At 33.4% G+C, this 25,695-nt stretch overlaps 1 protein-coding gene across 3 annotated transcripts in view; it reads left to right on the top strand.

Annotated features, from left to right (window-relative positions):
• Positions 1-25,695, top strand: part of LOC126850288 (nucleolysin TIAR-like) — a 382,595-nt gene that overhangs the window by 159,722 nt on the left and 197,178 nt on the right. For all 3 annotated transcript variants that reach the window (XM_050593136.1, XM_050593137.1, XM_050593135.1), the window contains exon 2: positions 5,202-5,259. In XM_050593136.1, the coding sequence (XP_050449093.1) occupies positions 5,202-5,259 (58 nt within the window). The remainder of the gene's footprint in view (positions 1-5,201; positions 5,260-25,695) is intronic.

Below are 25,695 nucleotides of genomic sequence, written 5' to 3'. Positions count from 1 at the left end.
ATTCATATTACCATAAATCAATGATACATTCATATTACGATATCCAATAAAACAAAATCTTTTAATTTCTCTATACTATATAATTTTTTAACAGCTAAAGAGATGCTGTAAAAAAGAAGTTGAAGATACTCTTCGCAATAATATACTTCGGAAAAAAGTATAAAAAACTTATCTTCCTCGAAAGTAATGATTTGCAATATTAAACGATATTTCGCGAGAATACTTTGGCCTTTTTTCGCATAAACCAGTTGTAGCACGTGTTTGCGCAATGGTAAAAAGAATCAATTAAATCGGAAACTAAAAACGAGCAAGATTAATATACCTCGAGCGTTTCGAAGTACCGATATTTACAGCGCAATTAACGATTGAGCCGACACGGAGGATTGTCACGGGGTTTACTAAAGACCCAGTTGCGAGTATGAGTCTCGTACGTGTATACGCGCGCGGAAAGTAAGCGAACGTTCCGTAAATTTCTTACGATAGCATTCCCGTGACTTATTACCGCAGCAGGCGAGAAACGTTAGTAGTGCCGCGTGGACTAATGGCGCCATGTGGCTGGAAAATAAGAAGGCATAAGTAAGAAAACGTTACAAATCCACCCCAGCATACTGGTCGCCTCGTCGGCCATAACGTTAAACGACAATATAAGATCGGTGCCCTTCGTCATATGAAGGTCCAAAACGGCCTTACCCCATTAAATGTACTTATATAAGATACCACTGGCCGGTGGGCAGCCAACTGTGCATCAATCACGATAATAGGACAATAAATATCTGACCGGCAGACGACTGCACGGCTAAGGTCAAAAGTGCAGCAGCTTGCAATTTCTGCCCGATTTCCTGCCGATGCTCGCTCGCAATAACTCAACTTTCACGTCTGTAATATGTAATCGCTCCCCTACTGCGATCTAAGCCTTGCATTAAAGTGCCACGTTTCACTTTTCAATGTCGAAATACGCAATATTCTACGCGGTAGTTTGATAGTTTGCAGATTAGCCGTTTTTCATGTATAAATTCGCTATGTGTATGCGCGTGTGTGTGCATAGACTGCAAAAAGCAGAAAAAACCTTGACCGACTAAAAAAATTTCTCCATTTTGTTTACACGATATAAACGCGATAAAAAATTTTAATTCTTTTGTGTTAACTTCATTCGTGAATATTGACACGTTACATAAAATCGTAGTATCCGAATTATTTGGAACTTCTGCTATGTGAGAATTACAATTAAATGATCAAATAATTAACTATACTGTATTTTCTTGTTTATTATTTACATTTTAATATTATTGTTAATAATTTAAATATTTCTCACGCTTAATTTATTGCATTTCACTATTATTAATTGTTTTAATATTAATTACTTATTTTATTTTTATCGAGCTACTTTTATCGTAAATTTAATAAATCATGTAAATTAAAAATGTGCCAAATTGTATCTCATTCATTTCTCTAAAACAGCTTTATATATATTAATTTATTTAAAAAAACAACCATCAATGATCAAGAATAAATCTTTTAATATTTTTTAGATTTGATTAAGAATTGAATTCTTGACAAAGACACTATACTTTTTATACTCTATTTATTTTAAATAATATATTCTTATTGTTCACACAATACGTACGAATAACTATATTTAATAAAAGTAACTAAAATATAGTTTCTATTTAAATAAATAGGATAGTGTAACTTTGTGTAAAGAATCTAATTGTGTAAAAATCTAAATGCTAATTAAATTTAAGAAATCTTAAGAAATTTTATGATTAATCAGACTCAGACAAGAAAACTCGAACATAGGCGATTACTTAACATGCATACATAATATCGATAATCTCTCATTCTGAATGGCAGATGAAATGCCGGTCTCATTTCGCGAGAGATTGTTTAAAACACAAGTTTAGATATACGCGTGAGGTAATACAAGAGGGTGCTGTATCGGACAAGAAACTTCACCCTTTAATATATAAATATGGCGGAAGATGGTGGCTCGCGTAGCATAAGGCGCGTATGCATTAACTGTTCAAAACTACGACATGTAAACTTGCTTTCCTCCGGTATAAACCATAAAACAACGGGCTCTGGACCGGTAGACGACCTCGCGCAGCCTCGGCTAACTATTAAAAGTTGCAAATTGCTGCAGACACACTGCGGACCCCGTATTCGCATACCGACCGTCTTGGGCACTCGCACGCGCGTTCGTCCTGTTCTAACTTACTTACCAGACTTACTTGTGCGCACTTCCTTACTTATATAGTCACTCGCTTACTTACTTATTCCCCCACCTCTATATCCTTTATCCTCCGCACTTTTCCGCGCCGCGGTTTTCCCCGGTTAACGTTACTTGTTCCCGTCATTTCCCTTTTCTGGAACAGCTAGTCCGACGAAAATCCCAAGAAGATATATGATCGAGCATTGTATATTGAAATAACAAGACAGCAGAAGCATTTTTAATTGTGTTTTTGTTAGAGAGATTCCTTACAATTATTCCCTAATATATTCATAAGTAACAAAACTATCGGTCAGTTAGAAATAATTATATTAACATTACTATACATAATAGATATACACAATAATGTCATTTATTTAACTTCTATACACATACTGATATCTGATATACTATCTGACAGACTATTTGCTACGGTTAGTTTAGCGTTTAGTTGCGTCGTTCCCCCCAATGCCGCGCTTCCAAATATATTTTGTAAAATAGTTTACGATGTGCGGCTGGCTGGTAATCGTACAAAGCATTGCACGTGAGTGTAAATGCTTTATCAAGCGAGACTGAGTATTTTGCCTCTGTTTGCACATTTCTCTATAATTTGGTTCAATTATCATTATATCGATTTTAGAGAAGTGTATTTAGCATCAACGTGCAAATGCGGGTCTGCAAAATTACGAAAAATATGTTTGGAGAAGTAAATCCCACGAATAGTTAAATCAGACAACAACACACCAAATCATAATAATCTGTATTGTGATAATTTTAGTATGTGTATAATTCATGAAAATCTAATAATCACATTTTTCTTCTTCTATTCCGTAAAGAAACTTTTTTATTATACACATACAGTAATTGCAAACTGTTAATTATATCTAACTGCACCATATCAAGTTCATGTATTGTTAAAACTGTTCTTTCAAAAATTACCGATAAAAAATAATAAATTTGTCGATTCATTAATCAATATATTTGCATTGTTATATTAAAAGATATTTTTAATACAATATTTTGTGCATTATAATATTTTACAAGCCGTCTTTATTTTAATTTAATAATAAAAAATATGCAATTTTATAAATTTTGTTCAACTGAATATAATTTAAGTATTTCAATGTACTCATAAATCATTCTGAGTATAACTGAATATAATTAATAAAAACGTGTTTAAATTAAAATATATAAGTATAAAATACTTATAGTTTGAATGTGTGGTTTTTATAAAATAGTATTGTCAGTCTAAAATTACTGCGTTTTAACAGGTTTTACTATCTTAGCTTATGCATCAATTTCATAAACTCTCATAATCCAGAAAAGTTAAGTACTGTCCAAGGCTGCACGAAGGACGCCGAGAGTTGGCTGTGCCAAGAAAATGAAAAGTAACGATATCAATATCAACGCTGCGCGGCTTGCGTGTACCAAATTAACACGTACTGATATGGCCAGTGTATCGTCCACGTTGGTGACACCATTCTTCCATTAATCCAGTTCACATTTTCTGCGTATCGTGCACGTGACTTTTATTATTCGCGTACTTCGGCAGCAACATTTTACTATTTTTTGCTTATATCATGCTCGTGAAATCTATCACTATTAATTGACAATTTGATTACGTTAGAAAAATGAAATCGCGGCTGAGCATTTTCAAGTGATTTTATAGATTTAATAAAATTTATATAAATATAAAATGAGAATTGCTTAATATTACTAATGACAAAAATATTTTAGTAACATAAGTTACATTACATTTTTCTCGTAATAGAAAAACCTACATTAAAATAAAAATTTTTTTTAAATGGACATATAATATCTACAAGCTCGACACATATTTTTATATAGAATTTTCCCGGAGGCCTTATTAATTGCCAATAACATTTTACAAGAGACATATTGCACACAGACACAGTAGTGTCTAAAAGAACAATATTGTTTTGTTAATAAAATCAATAGATCCCGTTCGTAGTGTAGTCTCTGTGTTAAACATTTTGACAGAAGAGAATATCAAATTAATGATGAATGCTACAATGCGTAATGATAGTTGCTAGTCTGATTGTGAGTTAGCCATTGAATTTTGCAAGCGTCGCAAAATTCAATACGACAAAATTTATTCCGCGACTCGTTCATGGATCTCGCAACGTTTTACGTGTCTTCATTTTTTCTCGGGACGCGATCGGTTCCAACGAAATGACTTTTACTATCTATCGAATATCTGCGACGCCACGAGCCGGTATACGACGATGCATAAAGAATCCAGTTTACGGCATCTGTTAGGACTCGACGATACCCGACACGTCCCATTTCCGCCGTCCGACGTCTTCTCCAAAGTGAAACCACTTCCTCGCTACCGGAATCTGCAGATCCGATTTAGAAGTAATGTGTGATCGATTCTCTTTTAAGTTTGTTTAAGAAATTTCTGTAGCTCTAAAAATCAATAGCAATACAGAAATATAAAAAAAATAATTCAAGAATAATACTATAATAACTTGATAATAACTTTATTTAATGACATATATTTATTAATATTATCAACAAGTTAGTTGTCACTTTGTAAATATTTCAGTAAATAATCAAATTAAATTAAATTTATTTTGACTATTTTGATTATTTGAATTTATTTAGTTAAAAAAAAAATAATTATTCTTTTTTACCTTTTTTCCGCTATAAATACATATAAATTTTTATCAGCCTTTTATATATTAGACAAAATTTATATATGTAAAATGTTGATATGAAGATTAAATTGTCGATTGTATAAAAAAATTTGTATAAAAAAATTCTTCTTTGCTATAGAAAAAATTATAAATTTATAAATCTAAGCCAGATTATTATATGTTAATGTATGCATAATCAACAAGATTTAAAGCGTCAACTTTGCCTACATAGCGCATATATGTATATATATGTTTTTAAGCTTGAAAAATGGTGTTTCTCTTTTGCATTATTATATAGCATGTTAAACCCATATTCTCCTTTTTAAATGTTTCAGGAGATGAAAGTTAACTGGGCGACGTCGCCGGGTAACCAACCAAAGCAGGACACGAGCAGTAAGTACATCCAATTTTCAGATTTTCGTCTTCATACGAGAGAAAAAAAATATTTAACATGCGTTTTACCTTTGATCCTATACTTGCTTGACTTGTGGAATTAGCGTACTAATTGAGACAAAAGAGGATTATTCTACAAGAGAATTTTTAAAGCCGTTTTTTATCGCAGATTGAATTTTCGATAGATTATATAAAATACATATTACGCAAAAATATTAGGAAATTTTCATAAAATAATAATCAACTCCTTACCAAATGCTCAAATACCGATTTGATCCACAAACACATTTCTATGATAATCTAATATTGTTTGCAACATTAATAAAGAAGTATACAATATCTATACTAATTTACGAAATTTGCAACTGTAATTTCATGTTACAGAATGCTCACTAAAATTTAAAATTCAAATATTAGTACTGTTGTAATTGCTATATTATATTTTCAAAAATATTTTAAATTCGTATTTTTTTTATTTTACAATTATTTCAGTTTTAATTTCTCGATAAATCATACATATATTGATTTACATATCAATCTTGTAAGAAAATATTTATTTTATATATAGAATGTTTTATAAAACTGTGCTTTTATAAAACCTTTATTATATTTTCTCTTTTAATGATTATTTCACAAAGCCCATTATCGTGGAATAAAAATTAAACTAATTTACACGGAATAAAATAATTCAATACCAGTGACATTAAATTAATATTTTACTAAAAAATATTTATTAAATACATTGTTAATAACATTGTTCTGCTTTGATTCTACGCAATTACAATTATTGCATGTTTAATTGAATCGAGTATTTAATATTGATGTTCGTGACTCTTATTAACCATTATTAACAAGAACTTTTATGTAGAAATTTTAATACACAATACAATTTCGTAACATACAAAAATTGATAATAGCTACAAATATTTTTCTATGTTTCATGTTGTTTGTATCAATTATATTATTTTTTTATAACGATTATCTTTATATACCTTTATCTCAAATTTTTCACAATATATTAGAAGACAAAAAAAAAAAGAGAAAACAAGTTTCATGAGATTTGTAGGTAACTGTATAAGTAAAATAAAAATGTGTTGTTTTGGATAGTACCTAAATTCCTACATACCTATGTATATAGCAGTTCCAGTTCCGGATCGTCACGATCCGACAAGCCATTATAGCTTCTGTATTCGATACAACGTGTTAGAAATAGATTTTCTAGCATCTTGTGGCACTGAATAGTTTTCAGCGTCAATAAAACATGTTCCAGTTTTCTTATCGTTGAAAAGAGAGAAATCGTTGAAACATTACTTACTGAAACGCACAACGAATATGATTCAATCGGCAAACGTTCAGAATTGATTATCCATCGTGGCAATGGATATTTGCAATTTTATTTCTAGATTGGGCGACATACTATGACATAAAGCGAGTAACAATATAGTAAAATGAATAATGTAAAATATATAACAAAAGTTATGTCACATACATAAAATTCTTGCAAGCATAGTTACGAAAGTTTTTAAAAATTTCATCGTGAATTTTGAAGTGCGCAGTTATAATTTTACTTAATTTATTATTTCAGTCTTTGTATATGTGTAGATAAAGCATAGGATATTCAGTGAAATGAGACTTGGTGTAACAGTTTCATGTATTTCTAGAATAACTTGTACGCGTAAGGCTGTCCGGTAGAGCGGTAGTTCGGGATTAGCGTACGTCCCTTGTAATAATCTCTTTTGCTTCCTGTGTCTGTGTACCTCGGGGAATCAGCCATAAACCACGAAACCCGTCATAACTACTTTCTTCCAACAATCTCTATACGCTTGCGCTCATAGGAAGGTTGATATGAATGCGGATTACAATGCAAGCCGGATGAATTAAGGTTTTTCAATTTTTTTTTTTTATACGAAAATATCTTTATATCCCCGAAATGACAGACACGAGACAAACTTACAAATTTGTAATATGTCACTTATTATCAATTGCAATTGTATGCGAATAATATAAATGATAAATAAAATCCACCCGTTATGTGCCTAAATCCCTCGGTATCGACGTTCACGCCGCGAAACGGGCGGCTTGAAATAATTTAACAGGCACGCATGACGGCCAAATAAATATCTCAGGAAGATTGCCCCTACCATTTCTCCCGCGCTCGTTATACGTGTGAAAAGGTGCGCGGTCGCGTTTCTGCGCTCGCGCCCTATTATATATGTACCGGCGGCGGCTGTACGCGTGTGCGTGCTTGAAATTCAGTGAGAGCGGCAGCAATATTTAACTCAGTCTGAAATTCCTCTTTTTATGGACTTGTAAAACCGTGACAGGCACATGGGACCCGATCCCGCCGTCTCTCCCTCCAACCCCCCCGTCCCGGTCGTTTTGCCCTCCACCCCTTGTTGCTACCTGCATCCCCTTACTCTCGAGCCCGACTCACACTCGCTGACGCGGTTAGATGGCAGTCTCGTATCTCTTTCTCTTGTATAGTCCTCTTTCCTATCGCCGGTCGACAGTTTGCCACCGCCACGTGTATCTGTACCTACCTACAATCACCTTTTCCGCTTCCCTTTTTCCTTCGGCATCGCCATCCACCTACGCATACTTCTACCTATCCTACCCCAAGCACTCTCCTCTCTCGAAGTACTATTTTCTCCCCGGCGACAAATGCAAAACTAAAACGTATCTCTTCTATAGCCTCTGTAAATATGCTGGTATAGCTAGCATAGGGTGGCCAGACCTTTTTCCTCCGCCTTCCGCTTTCCCTTCCGCCTCTTTCTACTCGTCTACTTTCGCCATCTCCCTCACGATCATACATATAGAGCATTCAACGAATGGATACCAGGGTGTCGTGCAACTGGGACGGGTTGTTTTACTTTTCCGCGAGAGATTGCTAGTAAACTCCGATGCACCTGCGCACATCTTGCAGTTGTGACTCTTACGTCGCGCATAGAAATATGTTTGTCCAAAAGAACGCGATAAGACAGAGAAAGAATTCTAATGTGTGTCAAATGCCTGCTTCTTTTGTTTCTTGTACTCACATTCTTGTTTTTTGTTTAAATTTGTTTCTTTCCCCAAATTGGAGCATGTCATCGTAATAATATTTAAAGATTTGCGACTACATTATAATATGAATAACTGTGCATAACAACTTGTTTCAAAATTTTGCACAATTTGCTATTTAACGATATAAAAATAATTTAAAAAAAACCATTCTCTTTGAATTCCTTTTCGATTTAAAAAAATTTTGAACTAGAAAATATCGTTTATTATCTTTTCGTCATATTTTTAAAAAAGTACATATTTTAGTTCTAACATATTATTTAGTGGTCCATGACTCTCTTTTCTTAACTGTAAATTTTTAGATTCATACTATGCATATACATACATAATAAGAATAACTCTTATATAAAGCGTAAAAAAAATCTTGTCACAAATTAAAATTTTAGTAACTGTTCGTTAAACTGAACACGTTTATAACTTCGACGTCGCAAAATTTCAAACAACATTTCACGGTCAAGAGCCAAAGACAGCCTTTGTGAGGAATTTGAACAATATATGGATATAATGTTTGCAAAAATAACTCTCATAAATTTTGTATTAATTTTAAGTTTGTACCAGCTGGTTGATTTTAAGAGCGTCCATTTATACGAGTGTCATAATACGCAGTCGTAAAAGATTTAACGCAAGGTATATTCCGCAAAGATGAAAATATAGCGGCCGAAGATGGCCGGTTATGGAAGCATAACAAACGGCGATGTTACGGCGAATTGCGATAAAATATTTTGGACTCACATGTCGCGCAATATATTATCGTAGAACGTAGTCGTGTTCATAAGTAGAGTTTCATAAGTTTTATTTGCAACATTAAGGAGCAGAGGATATTCGCACTTTTAAGGAAAAATTATGAACAATATTTTCTTATGTATTAGACATGCGTGATTACATTTTACATAATATAACATATTATAAATGTAACATATAAATGTGTATGCATATACATATGCAGATACATATTCTCAAAAGGGGATTCAAAATTCATTAAAATTAGCAATGCTCCAAACTTAAAGCGACTAAAACATTTGCATAATTGCAATTTGTATAATTGCCATTTCAATTATCTCAATCTCTATGCAGATTTGCTTATAATCTCTTATGTGATAGTGATCTCAATATTATAGATCAATTTCACGTCAACCGCTTTAATAGCGACAAGCAATCTCCGCGCCCACATAATTGCAAATAGATACCGATCCCTTGCCAGATATAAAAGAAGAAAATATGGAAGAAAGAAAAGTTATCCGTTTCATTTTTCTGTTTTGATTGTTAACAAAAAAAGTACTTGAAGAAGGCAGAGAGAAAGAAACAGTAGCTAAAAAATACAGGGAAAAGATAAAAGGAGAAAGAGATACCGATCCGTTTGTCGCTAGGTATAATAAAAGAAAATATAAAAGAAAGGAAAGTGTTAGCCGTTCCATTCTTCTGTTTTGATTGTTAACAGAAAAGAAGAAGAGGCAGAGAGAAAGAAACGCAGCTAGAAAAAAGCAGCTAGAAAGTACAGGAAAAGAATAAATGGAGAAAAAGACCTTGTTGTGTCGTGGCGGAAAGCGCTGGATTGGGTTTGACTGGCTGCCTGCGTAATCGTGCATCGTTTTTCTTACATTATGAATCGCGCCAAGGGATAATCGTGGCAGTATTTCCGAGGCTTTTCGACACAAAGGGGTTACACCCCAAGTTCCATACTTCTATATTCCGTTTATTCGCGGCGAGAAACGTTTAAACCATAAGCCGCACGTGTCTTTGCTGTTTACGCGCATTTACTGCCGTTATTAACATTATTAATAAGGTGCAAGCCCTATTTCTCGTATTCTCCATTCGCTTCTGCCTTAGTATTTTTGCGATGGCATCATCGAAACATTTCTCTCTTGCGTCGCTGCGATTTATATTTCACGCCCGATAAAAACAGCGTTGATCTTCCAATCCGATTGTGAATTTGATTCAGTTAGCAATTCGTCGTTATTGGGATTCGTCGATAGATTGCGGAAATATTAAAAAAATAATAGAATTTCGGGAGAAAAATTCCCATCGCGATTTACGTGATTAATGTAGCTCGATCGATATCAATTATAATAAACTGCTGAGATTGCTCATTTACATAGGCGCAACGCGAAAGCAAATATTTTAATGTAGGTGAATTCGCGAGGAATCCCCGATTTAACTGGCGACACGATGCGGATCAACGGACCGAGAAAATAGGATGTACCGAGGGGAGACAAGTGCATCGTGAATTCTCTTTGTTCACGCTGTTGCGTCAAAGCCCACGTTCAGACACACTCATACACACAAATATGTATACGCATCTCCGAGTGCTACCTCCGCCCGATGCAAACCTTGTGGTGTAACGACGCTTCGTGGTGCATTGTGCGGCAAGGGCCCTGCCGTTGGCATTTGTGGGCAGCTCATGGCCGATGCGATGGGAGAATCGGTAAACCACGATGTGGTATCATATCGAAATCGAATCTTGTGCCGGTCTCATACATGAGCTAATAAGTACGAGGATACGCTTCCAATATCCGGAGACACAAAACTGATTTGATAATCAAAAGCCGATATCAAAGCAAAATCTTGAAACAGATGCAAAAGATGAGCGTGCATTCTGTATAAAGATAATTATTCTGCAAAATTTTATTCAAATATCCAGCTGTTTTCATACAATCGTTTTACATTTAATTAATATGCCTGTGATACGTTTTGCTAATGAGAGAACGTAAGCATTAAAAAGCCGCTGCAAACTCATTTTATTAAATCTCCTTTTCACCAGACTATTTATATTCGTAACTCCCATCATAAAGCTCTAAATAATAGCATTCCGTATTAGATTTCCGTCCGAGATAAAAGAGTTAATTAATGAAGTATGAGAAACATGCAAAATCTTCATCGTGATAAAAAAAATATATATATATATATGTGTGTGTGTGTGTGTGTGTGTGTGTGTGTGTGTGTGTGTGTGTGTGTGTGTGTATCATATTCCGCGTAATGCCATCCAGATGCCAGCCGATGTTTAGTACACGGTGAAACGAAGCACTGCTGCTTTGTCGTAAAAGCGCTAGACATCCACGACCAACATATGTGCTATTCGGTATGTAATCACAGATGCACGGTGGAAAGCTTACTACGTTCCGCACGTTTGAATGTAATTACCGAGACGCAAAAACAAACGCGAGGAATTATGATATTCCGCTTCCGGGTGACTGTGCTCCGAAAACAATCAGATCCGCATGCAATTTCTAGCCCGCGACTGTTACAAAGGAAGTTCGAGCGAGGAAAATTCGTTACTCCCGCGCTCTCGTCCGAGCTTTAAGGATTATTTTCACGTGCGCCCATCGGCGTTCCGCTGATGGAAGGATACGCGCTTTAATCAAGTTAATGCAACCACGCGCCCTACTCCAACCCTCGTCTCGCGCTGCCACCTATACATATCAACCTCCACGTGTACACATCTGACACGTATGAGCACGTGCACACGTGGGATAACTTTTATGTGCAATACACACTTTGGAAACGGTGCCACCGTATATACCAAGTGAAACTTGGAACTACCACCACTCGTTTTCTCTACGAGAGCATGTTTTTTGCAGATTGGTTTCAAGAAAAATGTCCGGCCAATTTTGGAGTCACTTTTTCAACGCATGGCAAACGAGGCGAGGCTATCCCGTCGCGCTTTTCAAGAAAAACACGCAACATTCCCGCGCGTCATGCGTATTTCAACAAATATTATCAGACGTAAAGGATGACACGTTGCGCGACTGAAACGTTTGTCACGACGTGTGTAATCCGAATTTCGGCCAAATCGCTTACTCGTACGCGATGACAGCCGGACAATAAATCTCTGGTCGTGATGCATATCCTCTACGGTAAAGATGTGGTAATTTGTGGAAGGTCATCTTTCTTGATTTTGACGAAATACTGTCTCTGTACTTTGCAAAATATTTTTTTTTACCTAACGTAATATATACACGAGTGATTGTTCATTATAGCATTATTATTAGAGATGTTCATGTTAGCCGATAGTGTCCCGATCTGTATAACTATATTTTTACCGCTTTATATTATTTGATTTTCCCGCTTTTCACGGCGAATTAAAGGCTTTGAATAAAAGCCAGCGCGACTTTTAAAGAATACGAAAATTTTTTTTGCGCCAATTATATAAAAAAGGATTATGCGTAAACGTGCTGAAACAATAGCCAGATATAGAGAACAATATGAAATGTCAATAACTCGCCATCGTTAAAAGCATGCGCCACACTGGGAATAACGGATTTGTTTGAATTTCCCGTAGTTTTCAAAACGTCAATGGATACTGCAAAAAAGAGATTGCGTATTTGTAGTCGTTACGTACGTTTTGCGTACAGCGATACGGGGATAGTCTTGTTTACTCAGCAGAGAAGCGGGCATTATTTTCTGCGAGAAACACAAAAGTTCGGACGATGAAAATAGATCCGCGATTTCAGATTTCTCGTCTAGTGATCAAACTTTAGTATGTTAAGAGTTCCCTTAGGAGAATAATAAGGGTTATTGTTTGCCATTGTTTCGCGGCCGACGCACAATCAGCGGACAGCGGTGCAATAGTGAGAATCACTGCAGTCCCTCGTGTGCGATAATTCAAGTACCATGAATAAGGTGGTCTCTCTTTGGTCGAATGTACTACCATTTGTGTTATAACACACCGCCGATGTTTTCATTGCAAACCTTTCTACGTATTGCTTCCTGTAAAGGCAGATATGTCTTACACAATCCATGATTTAGCATTCTCTATTGCTTCATAATATTCGCTAAATATACGACAAATTGGAATCCGCTAATGAAAATTGTCCACAGTAAAAACGGTATTCAAAATGTGCAATAGATTTTTTTTGTTTAAATGCGCGTATATATTATAATAATAGAATATTTATATTTTTGTCGTTAAATTTATTAAAACTTTTATTGTTGCTAAGACATTCTTAACTGTATATAAAAATTCTTTCTAGAAATAAATCAATCAACAATGGAATTGAAACTTTTATTGATAACGTGATTTGTTACGATTAATTATATTTGCTAAACGCGAGCGGTAATAAATAAAAATATTAAATAGCATTAAAAATAAACACCACGAAAAAAGCAGCAAAAAGGATATAAATTTCCTTGAGAGAAATAGTAAAATGGTTCACGGGAAAGTGCTGGCGTGGCGATTATAGCGCAAAATATGGGGCAAGCAAAAAAATATACCACATCGGTATTTACCTATCTCATCAGATAGTCTAGCAAATAATTTTAAAATACCGGATTTATATATTTGTAGGATGATAGTCTCTTATCCAAGGAAAATTATTGTCATCGTGACACATGCCGGGGAAAAAATAAAGAAGAGAAGGGGTTAGGGTAAAGAGCTTGCAAACGATATGAAAAACGGAGTTTATGGATGGTTGTAAAGATTACGTCGCGAAGAGAGCTCATGCATATGTTTCCTTGAGCATTCTCTTAAAGTCTCATGTTCTTTTACATCCGACCACCAGATTATGACATTTGATTTATACCAAGAAGTTAGTCGACACTCAATTATCCATTTGAGATAGTATTTAATCTTTTATTTATGCCAAACAGTTAAATTATACATTTAATTTGAGCGATATGAAATCATACGGTATCAGATCCCTTTGTACTTCATATATTAGAAAAAAATATTTAATTAGCTTGTCATGTTAACGTATATTATCTACTTATTACGATAAAAATATTTAATAGCTTGTATATGAAAAAAAAAAAAAATTATTATTCTCAAATAAAAGACTTCGTACTGCATGGAAATTAAATGGAGATTTTTAGATACGTCGCGATTGCAAGAAACATATTTCGCGCGTATTCCGATATGTAAATTCTGATATGTAAAGTTAACGAAACGATAATCTTTCTCTTTCTATGAATATGAATTGTGCAGCTTGCATACGCACTTAATATATTACAAAGAGCTTAATTATTGCAACTTTACTCGAGACCGCCTACCTAAGAAAAAAGTTGTATATCATTTTAACCAAAGCGAATTTTTGTAGAAGGGAAATAAAGTTCCGTGTACAACTAATGATGATATACAACAAGACAAGATAGATAGTATCACACTTTGCGGAAGATGCAATATTATACCGAAAGTATGTAATGTACGATGTTGTTATTATGCTTTTACACAAAACCTATAAATTAAATTATTTTAAAATTAAATTACACTACGGATAAAAAAAAAAAAGATTTCAAACAAAAATAGTCGCATGTAACTCGTGAGCTATAAATTCTACGTTAAAAATATGGAATATTTCAATTATTCATTGTATGATTATATAAAAAGAATTCTTCTTTTTATTACAATGCAAAATTAGTTTTGTATGTTGATGTAATTTAATTCTACATTCTTACATTAATTAAAATTTTGTTTTTCCGTTGCTTATGAAAAAAAAATATTTACACAACAATCAGATTTTATGCATTTTAATTACACATCTTACCCAAAGTTATTTACTAATTTTAATATAATGGGTAAACGATTTGGTTAATTAAGTTCCGCAAATAATTACATCAATTTTGAAAGTATACCGCGCATGATTTTAAATTGCAATATTTTGATTTCTCGAATTTTGCTGCGGGCGTCAATCGAAATGCCAGTCGCTTATTCGGAAGCGGTCAAACTGATGATATAAATTCATATGCCGTATGCATGTTTAACAAAAACCGCATGGATGTTTTAAATAAACCACCGTCGGCCACGCCACAAGCTAGTTCATGTTTCCGCGACTATTTCCCGAAGTGAACCTGTGGATTAGCGAAATATGACCGCTTTAGGGGGAAGTGATGGGAAAAAATTTGCCAGAAATTTGCATCAAACTCAACTCGGTAAAAATGTAAATTTTATCGGCATCGAACGTGACTCGTTTCCAAATATGGCAGAAAGAAAAAAACAACAAATGTATCTTTCGAAAATTAAACGAATATATCTTGTGTACCGCATTTAATAAACAGTAATAACTTTTATTATATTACTTCAACAAAACTATATTTGAATAGCAAAAATTAAACTTAACTATTTCCCAATGTTTTATACATTTTGTAAATATTATAAAAACAAAATGTTTATTTGATTTTACAAAATATAATTTTTTAATATGTTTTATTATATATCTCAAAATTATAATTGATTAATTATTATACAATAAAAATACTTAAATAGGGTATTATATTGAATATTTAGAATTTTATACGTAAAAAAAATATTTTTAAAAATTTATTTAAATTTAGAAAATTTATTTACATTATATTCAAAAAATTAAAAAATTTAAATAGCTATATTTATAAATACATACAAATTATTTGTTTAAAGCAAATAAACAATAAAAATGATACATTAATGGAAAAAATGTGAGAAAGACGACATTTATTTCTATTAAATTTTAGACTGACTGTGAGTAAATTATAGACGCTGTTATCTTACTTGCTATTAGCTGCAATAAATTATCGTTATTGCATATTATGGCAACTACGTACTCTGATAATTCATACCTCGTAAATTTCTGTACTTAAGAGGCACTTTAAAACACAGTTCGTTTGATTACTCCTTTGCTCCAGCGATTAGGTAAATCTCACATATCGCAATTAAGTGGCTCAGTCATTAAAAACTCGCGTACTAATCGATAACTTCATGCTAGCTCAGTGTGTATATATGCGACATGCAGTTAATGAACTTACACGCAAAGCTTTCTTGCAAAGTATAATTAAATAAACCTTTATAGTCAACTATGTTAACTCATGGATAAATATGTTTTAATGTCTGCTGAAGAACTATTTTCAAAAATTTTAGTTATTTAAAAAATTAATCAAAAAATCAGATTTAATAATCACACAATATTCATTTTCTTCGCTTTGCTTCTTTTATTATCACACAAATCCATATCTTTCCTCTTGCATTTCTCTTCTTCTTTACATACGAGTCAATCATTCTTTTTAAACGTTCTAAAGATAATAAAGAATTTTGGAATAGTTAACTCAATCCTCGAGAGAAGTACAGCTTAACTAAGATGCACTCCCTAGTGTGCGATATCGGGCCACTTCTCTCGCGACGCGATACAGTGCCTGTTCTTCTTCAGTCTCCGAGCGAATAGCCTTACGTACGACGGGATATTACGTACGTTGGGTAGTCGGGGGAAAAACGCTTCTCCCTCTCTCTTTCTTTTTCTCGCAAAAAGCGCTGCGTCGGTGGGTAACCGAACGCCATGACATCGCTGGCAGCAGTTAGAGGCCATCGTATCGCAATATCCGGTCGGGATAACGACGATGGCAGCCAAGCGAAAGAGCCGGGTACGCGAAGCTACGGGGAGCCGTTAGATCGCCAAGGCCCTTAAATTAGCAACGACGTAACGACGATACTGGGGGAGCCCTGAAGTGTAGCGCAATTTCGCGCCCAGACCAAGCGACTGCGTTGGGCCGCGGGTTCGATATCGAAAAAGTATAAACCAGTGGGTATGCAAATGTGCTTCCGCAGCACCGTGACGCAGTAGAAGCATCGACGGCAGTTCGGCCACGCTCTGCCTGACTCCTCGCCCGCGCGCGCGGACGCATCGAATGGATGGATGTGTTCTCCTGCGTGCAAAGCCAATTGTTCCTGCTTTTCATACAAAGTAGCGCGCAAGTCCGCCTGCGACAGCGTACCCGTCCAAAATGTCCCACGCGAATGGCATTCGCTTCTTTTTTCCCTTGTTTCAATGCATATGATAGGCTTGGTTTTATTCAATGAATAAAAAAGTGGAGGGACAGCCAAAACGCGCGTTTTATAGATATATGAAGATTTATCTGCGAAATGCACATCTGTGCGAGCTAAATTAATTTTTGAAATTATTCTTAAAAATATTATTTAAGCTAAGCATAAGATTTCCTTATCGTAATACAAATGTAAGTTCAAAAATAATTCTTTAATAATTGTATTATTAAGATGCAAAATAATCAAAGATTAAATTACGTTCTAGCTAATTTTATACTTCGAAGCCAGATATTAATCGATATATATATATATATATAATTATGATATTATTTGTAATTATTTTATTGATATATATAATAGAAATGGATAAAATAAAATGGGAAAAAAATAGAATAAATTTGTATTGATCGAAATTCTAGTTTTTTTTTTTAACACTGCTACGTTCACTTAGCAGTACAGGATTCTAGTCATCTTCGATCGCAACGATACGATGGTAAAGTGCATCTCCCCGACGATAATTATCCGTATTCGTACGCGCAGCGGAGGTCGACAAGGGCGGCTCGTATCTAGACACACGTCACTTCCATATGCTGCCTAAGTGCGCATTGCTTCCGGGAAGTTCGTAGGTCGACAGAACGTTCCGTTTATTAAACGCATTTATCTTCCGTGAAAATTATTTTCTTCTTTTCCTCTCTAATTGGGGATATTAAACATTTTTCGCGAACACACACACACACACGCTTTAATGAAGAACAGGCCCAGTTTATGGGTCTTACGGCTGCACGCTATCAGACGTGTGTTTTCTTTATTTATAGTGTATGTATTTCCGCGTATGTACGCGCGCGTTTCCGTACTTGAACATAGATGTAACCGCGCGGGCATGCTTGGTGACAAAACGTTATAGAAATGCGTGTACGAGAGCAAACCGACGAGCGATTACGTTAGGCGCTGACGTCGGTGTGCGACTCGTGTGTGAATATGTGTGCATTTTGCTACATCCGGATGATACATATTTATGATGGAACGTGTGCTGGGTGGCTGAATGTGTGCAACTAAACAGTGGCACAGAAAACGAGGGAGAAGGAGGAGGGGAAGAGGAAGGGAGGGTTTATTTGCAAAGCAAATGGTGCGACGTGGCTCTAAGTGGCAACGGCAGCCACGTACGCGACTAATCTCGTCCTTTTGAATTTCTCGCCTCTATCTACTCGGTATCGTCAAGTCCAACGCTTCACGTTGTCTCGCAAGTGTCCCTCTGACAAAAGTAAGATTAGAATTTTCAAAATGTGAGATAGCTTTAGTCGCGTGCGCTTATCACGCGGCCTGTCTCTAAAGAGAGCACCGTACAAGTATTGTGAAAATAAATGTGTCAGGTATTGCGCGTCTCTATTTACACATATAAATGGAAGAATATTTTTATCATTCTCGTGATTTCTTTACGATATTTATTACGATTTCGTATAAATGTTTATTCGTCATCTGCAAGTTGATTTAATTTGCAAAATCTTGGTAAAATATAAATGTAAAATGTAAATAGAAGAAGCCAAATTGATCGAGCAAAGATGCCGATAAAGTTATAGGAAATATACATTTAATGTATTTTTCTTTAATAGTGAGCTCAACAGGTAGGTAAATACTTCAAATATGCGACGATTGCATGAATTTCAAAAGCATCTTTTGATGCTTTAAGAATCAGGATTGCCAAGGAATGTATTGTGTCTTTCAACAGATCAATATATGCGGCGGCGTCGTATTCATAATAAACAAAACATTTTAGCAAAACATTGACAACTCGATTTCATGTTGGCATTCTACAGTTTCAGCAAATTTAAAATCATTGAAAATAACATATATTATTATGTAAAAATATTGATAAATTGAATGTAAAATCAAAATACGCAGTAATAAAAGCTTGCAATTTATTTTAGCTATTATTTGAAATAATTGTAAAATCTTACAAAAGAATATACAATCTTACGAAAGTTTAAGAATATTCTTAAAATAAAAATTTTTAATTTGCTAATACTAAGCAGATCTGAAATGCTTACACACGGACTCAAAATATTAAAATTGAACAAAATTGTAGAAAGTGTTCAATACCAAAACTAAAAACTTATTCAAATTTTTACGGAAATGGAGCGCTATATGACAAAAAATAATTATATCTCTATATTATCTTTAAGAAACCTGGAGGCCTTTCAAAATGCTACAATACTTACATATTTAATACAAAGAAACGATTGTTTAGCTGTTTAATTATGTATACCCAAACACGAGTAAAAATATTAAGCTAATTATAAACAAAATAATCCTTCCAAGTTATTACTTGACAAATTATTTTTTTGTTATTGTAAAGAATCTTAAGTAGTACCACAGTACTTGTATTTTGTGGCAGAAAAGGAAGAAATAATAGCCAAAATTTTGTAATCATATATTTATACGAGCAACAATGTTGAATATTTTAAACTGCTTTATGTATATGCTTTATCTTTTTTAGAAAATTTACTCAATGTATGTCATTTTAATAAAAAAATTAACCATGAAAAATAAATCGTTTTTGGACAATTTTTTTTTAAACTACGCTTATTAACTCCCATTAATTTATAGCATATTTTTATTGCAGCATCTATTATTAACATATATTCTATTTTTCATATATTAATAATTAGCAGAAAACTAAATTTTTACTTGTAATATCTTTCTTATGTGTGTGTGTGTGTGTGTATATATATATATATATATATATATATATATATATATATATATATATATACATAGCATTATATAAAATAAAAATAATTATCACTTATTAATATATACACATACACAATGCAGCGGAATTGCAATATACCATATTGATCTGTAAAATATAAATATTTAAATTATATAAAGCTGTGTCCATAATAATTAATATTTTTAAAAAATAATTATTGTTCAAAACTGAATTTTTTTCTATACTTGTGCATTAAATAAAAATTGAATAAATAAATTATGTAATTTTTGAAAAAAAAAAACTTTTTTTAGTTTTTATAAACTTTATAAAACATGTTAAATAAGAATTAGTATATTATACAATGAAATGCAAATGGTCACAATCACAAAGATAAACGAGAGAAATTAATTTTACAAATAATAAATAGATTAAAAATTGCTTACCCCACAGTTGCTCGGCCGTCGTCTGATGCCTCACTAGACTTCCTCCTTCAGTCATGTTTACCTCTTGCTACTGTTTATGCTGCTGCCGGCTCAACATTCAACACAGTTAATTATAATCGCACATGCACTTGTCAATAGGATATGAAGATCATGCGGCACTTTCAATATTAATTGTATAATGCGCATTAACGTAATAGCATAATTTGCGACGACAAAACAACGCGAAAATTACGCACAAAGATTTTCTCGGCGCTCAAAATTTAGGCGTTAATAACTCTATATATTTATTGTTAATACATACGTTTAAATTTTAGAACAATTTTATTATTATGTTGTGCTATTAAAATTAAAAATAAACATCCGCTAATTGCAATATTCAAAAATACGTATTAGGTTTACCGATATACATGTATGTTTGTTTGCATGAGAAAATTTCAACGTAATGAAAATTTTGCAAAATACGCATTTCGGCAAATTACAACAATGTACACAAACGCCGATTTTTATTAAAAAAAAATTTATTTTGATAAAGTTAGTAACGACTGACCTATCAAATGCGTCGTGACGCGCGCGCTGCTCGATCGAAGTTTATTCTCATTTGCGATATTTCGTCAATGACTAAAATTTATTAATGATAAGCGGCATCCATTATTAAAAAAACAATTACCGCTTGCAAAGAACATAATAAAACAATAATTTATATTCTTTCCATCGTTTCTCGATTTGTACTGGAAGTAAATCGCTGCAAAATATCTGCTTTGATGAATATTTATTATTTCGATGTATGATTAATCGTGGGAATTAATAAAATCGCACAGGTTACGATAATCGTTAATTTTAATGTTAACAGGAAATAATCACGCATAGCACTTTCCGATATTTGTCATGCAATCACGTCTCGAGAGATGATATCATGACACACAGAGACCGACGTATCTTTCTGCTTGAGCCTCGTCGTGTGAATGACGAGACGCATAAGCGATTATATATATATATATATATATATATATATATATATATATCGCGCTCTTTATATATACCGAACACATAAACAGTTAACGTTTTTGTTGACGCTCTACGAAATATTCGTCGCACTACGAAATATATTTATTTATTGAATATTATATTTGTTGAATTTCTCAAATTAATTATTTATGACTTTTGATTGTTACTTTAATACTTTATGTACTCTCGTTTCCTATGTCTAAAAATAATATTTAAATTATATTTAAATTAGCAAAATATTCAAGGTATAAAGCAAAATGTAATTGAATCTAAGCATGCTTAAAAAAATAATTATTATGCGCATATAAATATCGCAATAAAACAATAATTTATAATTCCCATTTTCTATCGCAACAATTTTCTTCAAATAAATGTATTATACATGAAATATCTGCTTCAATAAATAATGTCGCGATCTTATACTTATCGTTTTTTAGAATTAATCAATCGCATACATTATTGTTTTATTTATATATGTATTGCGATGAGATTATGCGCGATAATTATAATTTAAAAAATATGTTTGGATTTAATTACAATTTTTTTCGCGCATAAAATTTTTCCCAGATTTGAATATAATTTGTTAATCATTTTTGGATTGAGAGCACGCGGAGTAATATTTTAACGCAGTATCAAGTGATTAAAATAACGAAGAAAGCTATAATCGATTATTTGTTAATAACTAATTTAAAATTCCAAAAATAGAATCTTTTTCGCATAAATTTACCTTGTAATGTGTTAAATATTTCGTGGTGGCAAATTATTTGGTACCACGGTATTCGGCACTGTACGGCGTTCTTATTTACATGACCTTGTTATGATTTGCGCGTCAGACTCGGGCTCCAAGGCCATGACGCACCGTGCTCTGTGTGTGAAAGTGAAATATGTTGTCGTATCATTTTACCTCGAGACGCGATTGTGACAAGTCGTGTCGGCCAACGGTTGAACGTGATCATTAAAATTAACGATTATCAATCAATTAATTTTCGCGATTAATTATTCACGTATCGTGAAATGACAGATATATAACAAGGATTTATCAAAGCAAATATTTCACGCGCTTTACATACATTTCGAGTACGAATCAAATCGGCGAAAAATGGGAATAATAAATTATCATTTTGCGATCATTTTAGTGGATAATAATTGCTTTCTTAATGATCTCTTGAATGCCAATATCATTATCAATTTTTGGACATTAACAAAATATATCAAGTACAAGATGAATCAATTTTGATTAAACGGCTTTTAATTAATAGTTAATCAGTCGTTACTAATTCTATATTTTTATAAAAATTGATGTTTGTACATTGTTGTAATTTGTCGAAACGCGTATTTCGTGAGATTTATTTCATTAAAATTTATCATGAAAACAGTCGGCAAACGTAATTCATATTTTCGGATATTGCAATCTGCAAGTGTTTAGTAATTTAATTCTAACTTGTACGTTTCTACACTTTCGTTATAATAAAAAATCATAAAATTGTTCTAAAATCAAGCGTACATATATGAGTAACAAATTAACCCCATCGGCAAATAGTGCATAAATTTCGAATGCCAAACGGAATATAATGCACGTTTGTGCGTAATTGTTCTCTCGTCGCAGATATAATGAAAATGTGCGTTGTGTACAAATTAATGTCGAGAGTGCCGTACAAAGTGTCGCGCGATCATCATATCTTATTGATAAGCACGTGTGCGATTAATTATGTTTTCGCGAGAGTGTTGTGTGAGCAGCAACATAAACAGGAGCAAAGGATAAACACGAATAGAAGAGGAGGAGGTGGCATCAGGTGACGGCGGAGCAATCGTGGGGTAAGCAATTTTTTAACTTACATTTATTATTTATTATTTGTAACATAATTCTGTCTTTTTTATCTCTGTTTGCATTAATGTATTGTATAATTCTTATTTATCATAATTTGAAAAGTATATAGATAGGGTGTCCGATAATAATTGTATCACCTTTCATGTGCAAATAGAGCAAATGAAACCGAGGAGAAAAGTCCTTTATTATTTTACGATTTTTATAATAATTATTGAGAAATTAAATTTAAAAAATTGTCCAATTCTGGTATAAGCGCGCAGTGAGAAAGGATAGTCTATTGATACGTGATTGCTAGGACGCGAGAATCCAGCATTTGATAGCGCTTGTAACCGTTGTAATTGTAATTTGTAAAGCGCTTTTTCTAAAACTTCATCGCGCGCCTAGAGACTGCATACTTTTAGGATGTCTCTTCTCGCCGCACGCTTATATTCGCGTGAATTGGTCGATCTATTTAATTTCTCAATAATTATTACAATAATCGTAAAATGATAAAGTAAACTTTTTTCTTCGCTTTCACCCGCTCTAATCACACAAGAGGTGATACGAGTATTATCAAAATTATACTTTGTATAAAAAAATTTTTCTTCGAGAATTAGAGAATTTTTTTATTAAGTATCTATTTAATGGATAAAAAAATTCAGTTTCAAGTAATTATTTTCTAAGATACTAATTATTACGGACACTATACTTTGCATAATTTCGATATTTGTATTTTACAGATCAACGTAGTGTACTACAACTCCGCTGTTGCGCATCGCACTGGTGAGTGATAATTATTTTTTATTGCAAACGCGCAAAATAATATATGTCTACATATGAAAAAAATTATATATGTATGTAAAAAATGACCAGAAATACATGTGTGAATAAAAAAAGGTCTTTCGCTGAATATGAAAGAAAATACTAGTCAATAAAGAACAATGAGAGTGAATATAAATTTCACAATTATTTCCATATTATAAAGACAATTTAATTCATCGTGCTGTGACTTCAAAACATGCAAAGCATTAATTCCGTTGTTGATTATATCATGAGGTTTTAGCACACATATAAATTTTAAGCCTACACATTAAGTAATAAATATTAAACTAAGTTTAATACAAATCCGATTTTATTGGCAGTAGGCAATAAATCATACAACATACCTATTGTGAAATATCATCTTTTGAGATTACTGTATTTAGATATGTTTATAGATCATTAATGTGCATCAATATTATTATGGATTAATTGAGAATGTTTCATGAAAGCAATGTTGATTCAATTTAGCGGCCTTGTTTTGCGCGTGTCTTGCATAGATGTAACATATTGCCGAAGCATGATGTTTCAAAATACGGTAGCTCTGTTACAATCAATTAACAGCTCAAATAAACTAAACAAAAACTGCGACAAACATAGCGATCAAAGTTGCCATCATGTAATGTAGACGGAACCCTTTAAAAGCATATCTATGTTGCAATGACAAAATTGCGAACACAGACGGATGTGTGTTAATGCACGGTTGCATTTCGAGTGTGCATATCATAATAGCTTTTAATAATATTCGACAGAAAACCACGAGAGAAGGTTAATGCGAGGTAACTTTATAAACATAAATCCGGTAGCTAAAATTTACGTGCAGAAATATTCCAACTTGCGTAGCGCCAGTGTCAAACAATTCTGAGTTGTATTTATTTCTACAATAGATGCAGAATATCTAAAAAAAGCGTGAAAATATAAGCAACATTGTATAAAAAAGAAGTAAAAGAAATATCTGCACTATCTGCATATATCATAAAAGTAATTAATATTAGACTAAAATATAATTATAAAATGACATATTAAAAAAGCATTAAAAAGAAACGAGCATTTCAATTATTATAAGTTAGAAAATGTTTCAACTATAATGTTAACTGATCGAACATTACAAAAGGTAAACTATTAATTTGCATCCGCGTAAACTTTGCAAATTACGTTGCAGTAGTTACGGATTTTGATACACGGCCCTCGCGATGGGGACATCTATGGAGAAATTTCAAGCGTAGGACGCAGTTGATATGGAAAGATGTATATATATATATATATATTGAGGTCATGTGTAGAGAAACAGTAGAAAGTAGATAATATCCTGATGTGGCAGAGACCTGTTTGCTCTCGTCGCACAGTATTTAGAGCTTTAATGCGAACAGACTGAAACGTGGACCCGACTCGTGTACGCCGAGGTCGATGGAGTGAGCAGGGTAATGAATAGGGTGTTAGCGAAACACGATGTAACTGCTAACGCTGTGAAGCGGCCACGCGAATACGCTGCGTAGGTATTGTAAACCACGTGGACACGTATCGTAGGCAACGGTTGTATCGTCTAACCGACGGTAATTCTTGCTTATACGTTTGTATCACGAATATCGAAGAATTAAGAGCATTAAGAGATCACAAATTCTAAACTTGTAATAAAAATTTAAAAAAGTTCTTGTTAAAAAAACTTTATGTGTAAGTTGAGTGTGTATACACCAATTTTTTTCTAACGTTATTATTGACACAATTATCGAGAATCTTTATATGTCACTTAATCTTTTTATTTTCGAATACATCTTTATACATACGTACCATTAGAGAATACATTGCCCTCGTCTTATTGTGAATGCACAATGCTCAGTCTCTGCGGCGCAACGGTCCTCAATAAAGTCGGCATAAA

The sequence above is a fragment of the Cataglyphis hispanica genome, chromosome 6 (genome assembly GCF_021464435.1).
Source record: "Cataglyphis hispanica isolate Lineage 1 chromosome 6, ULB_Chis1_1.0, whole genome shotgun sequence".
In the NCBI taxonomy this organism is placed as follows: Eukaryota; Metazoa; Arthropoda; class Insecta; order Hymenoptera; family Formicidae; genus Cataglyphis; species Cataglyphis hispanica.
The sequence above is the reverse complement of the archived record's forward strand: the minus strand, read 5'-3'. Positions and strand labels throughout refer to the sequence as shown.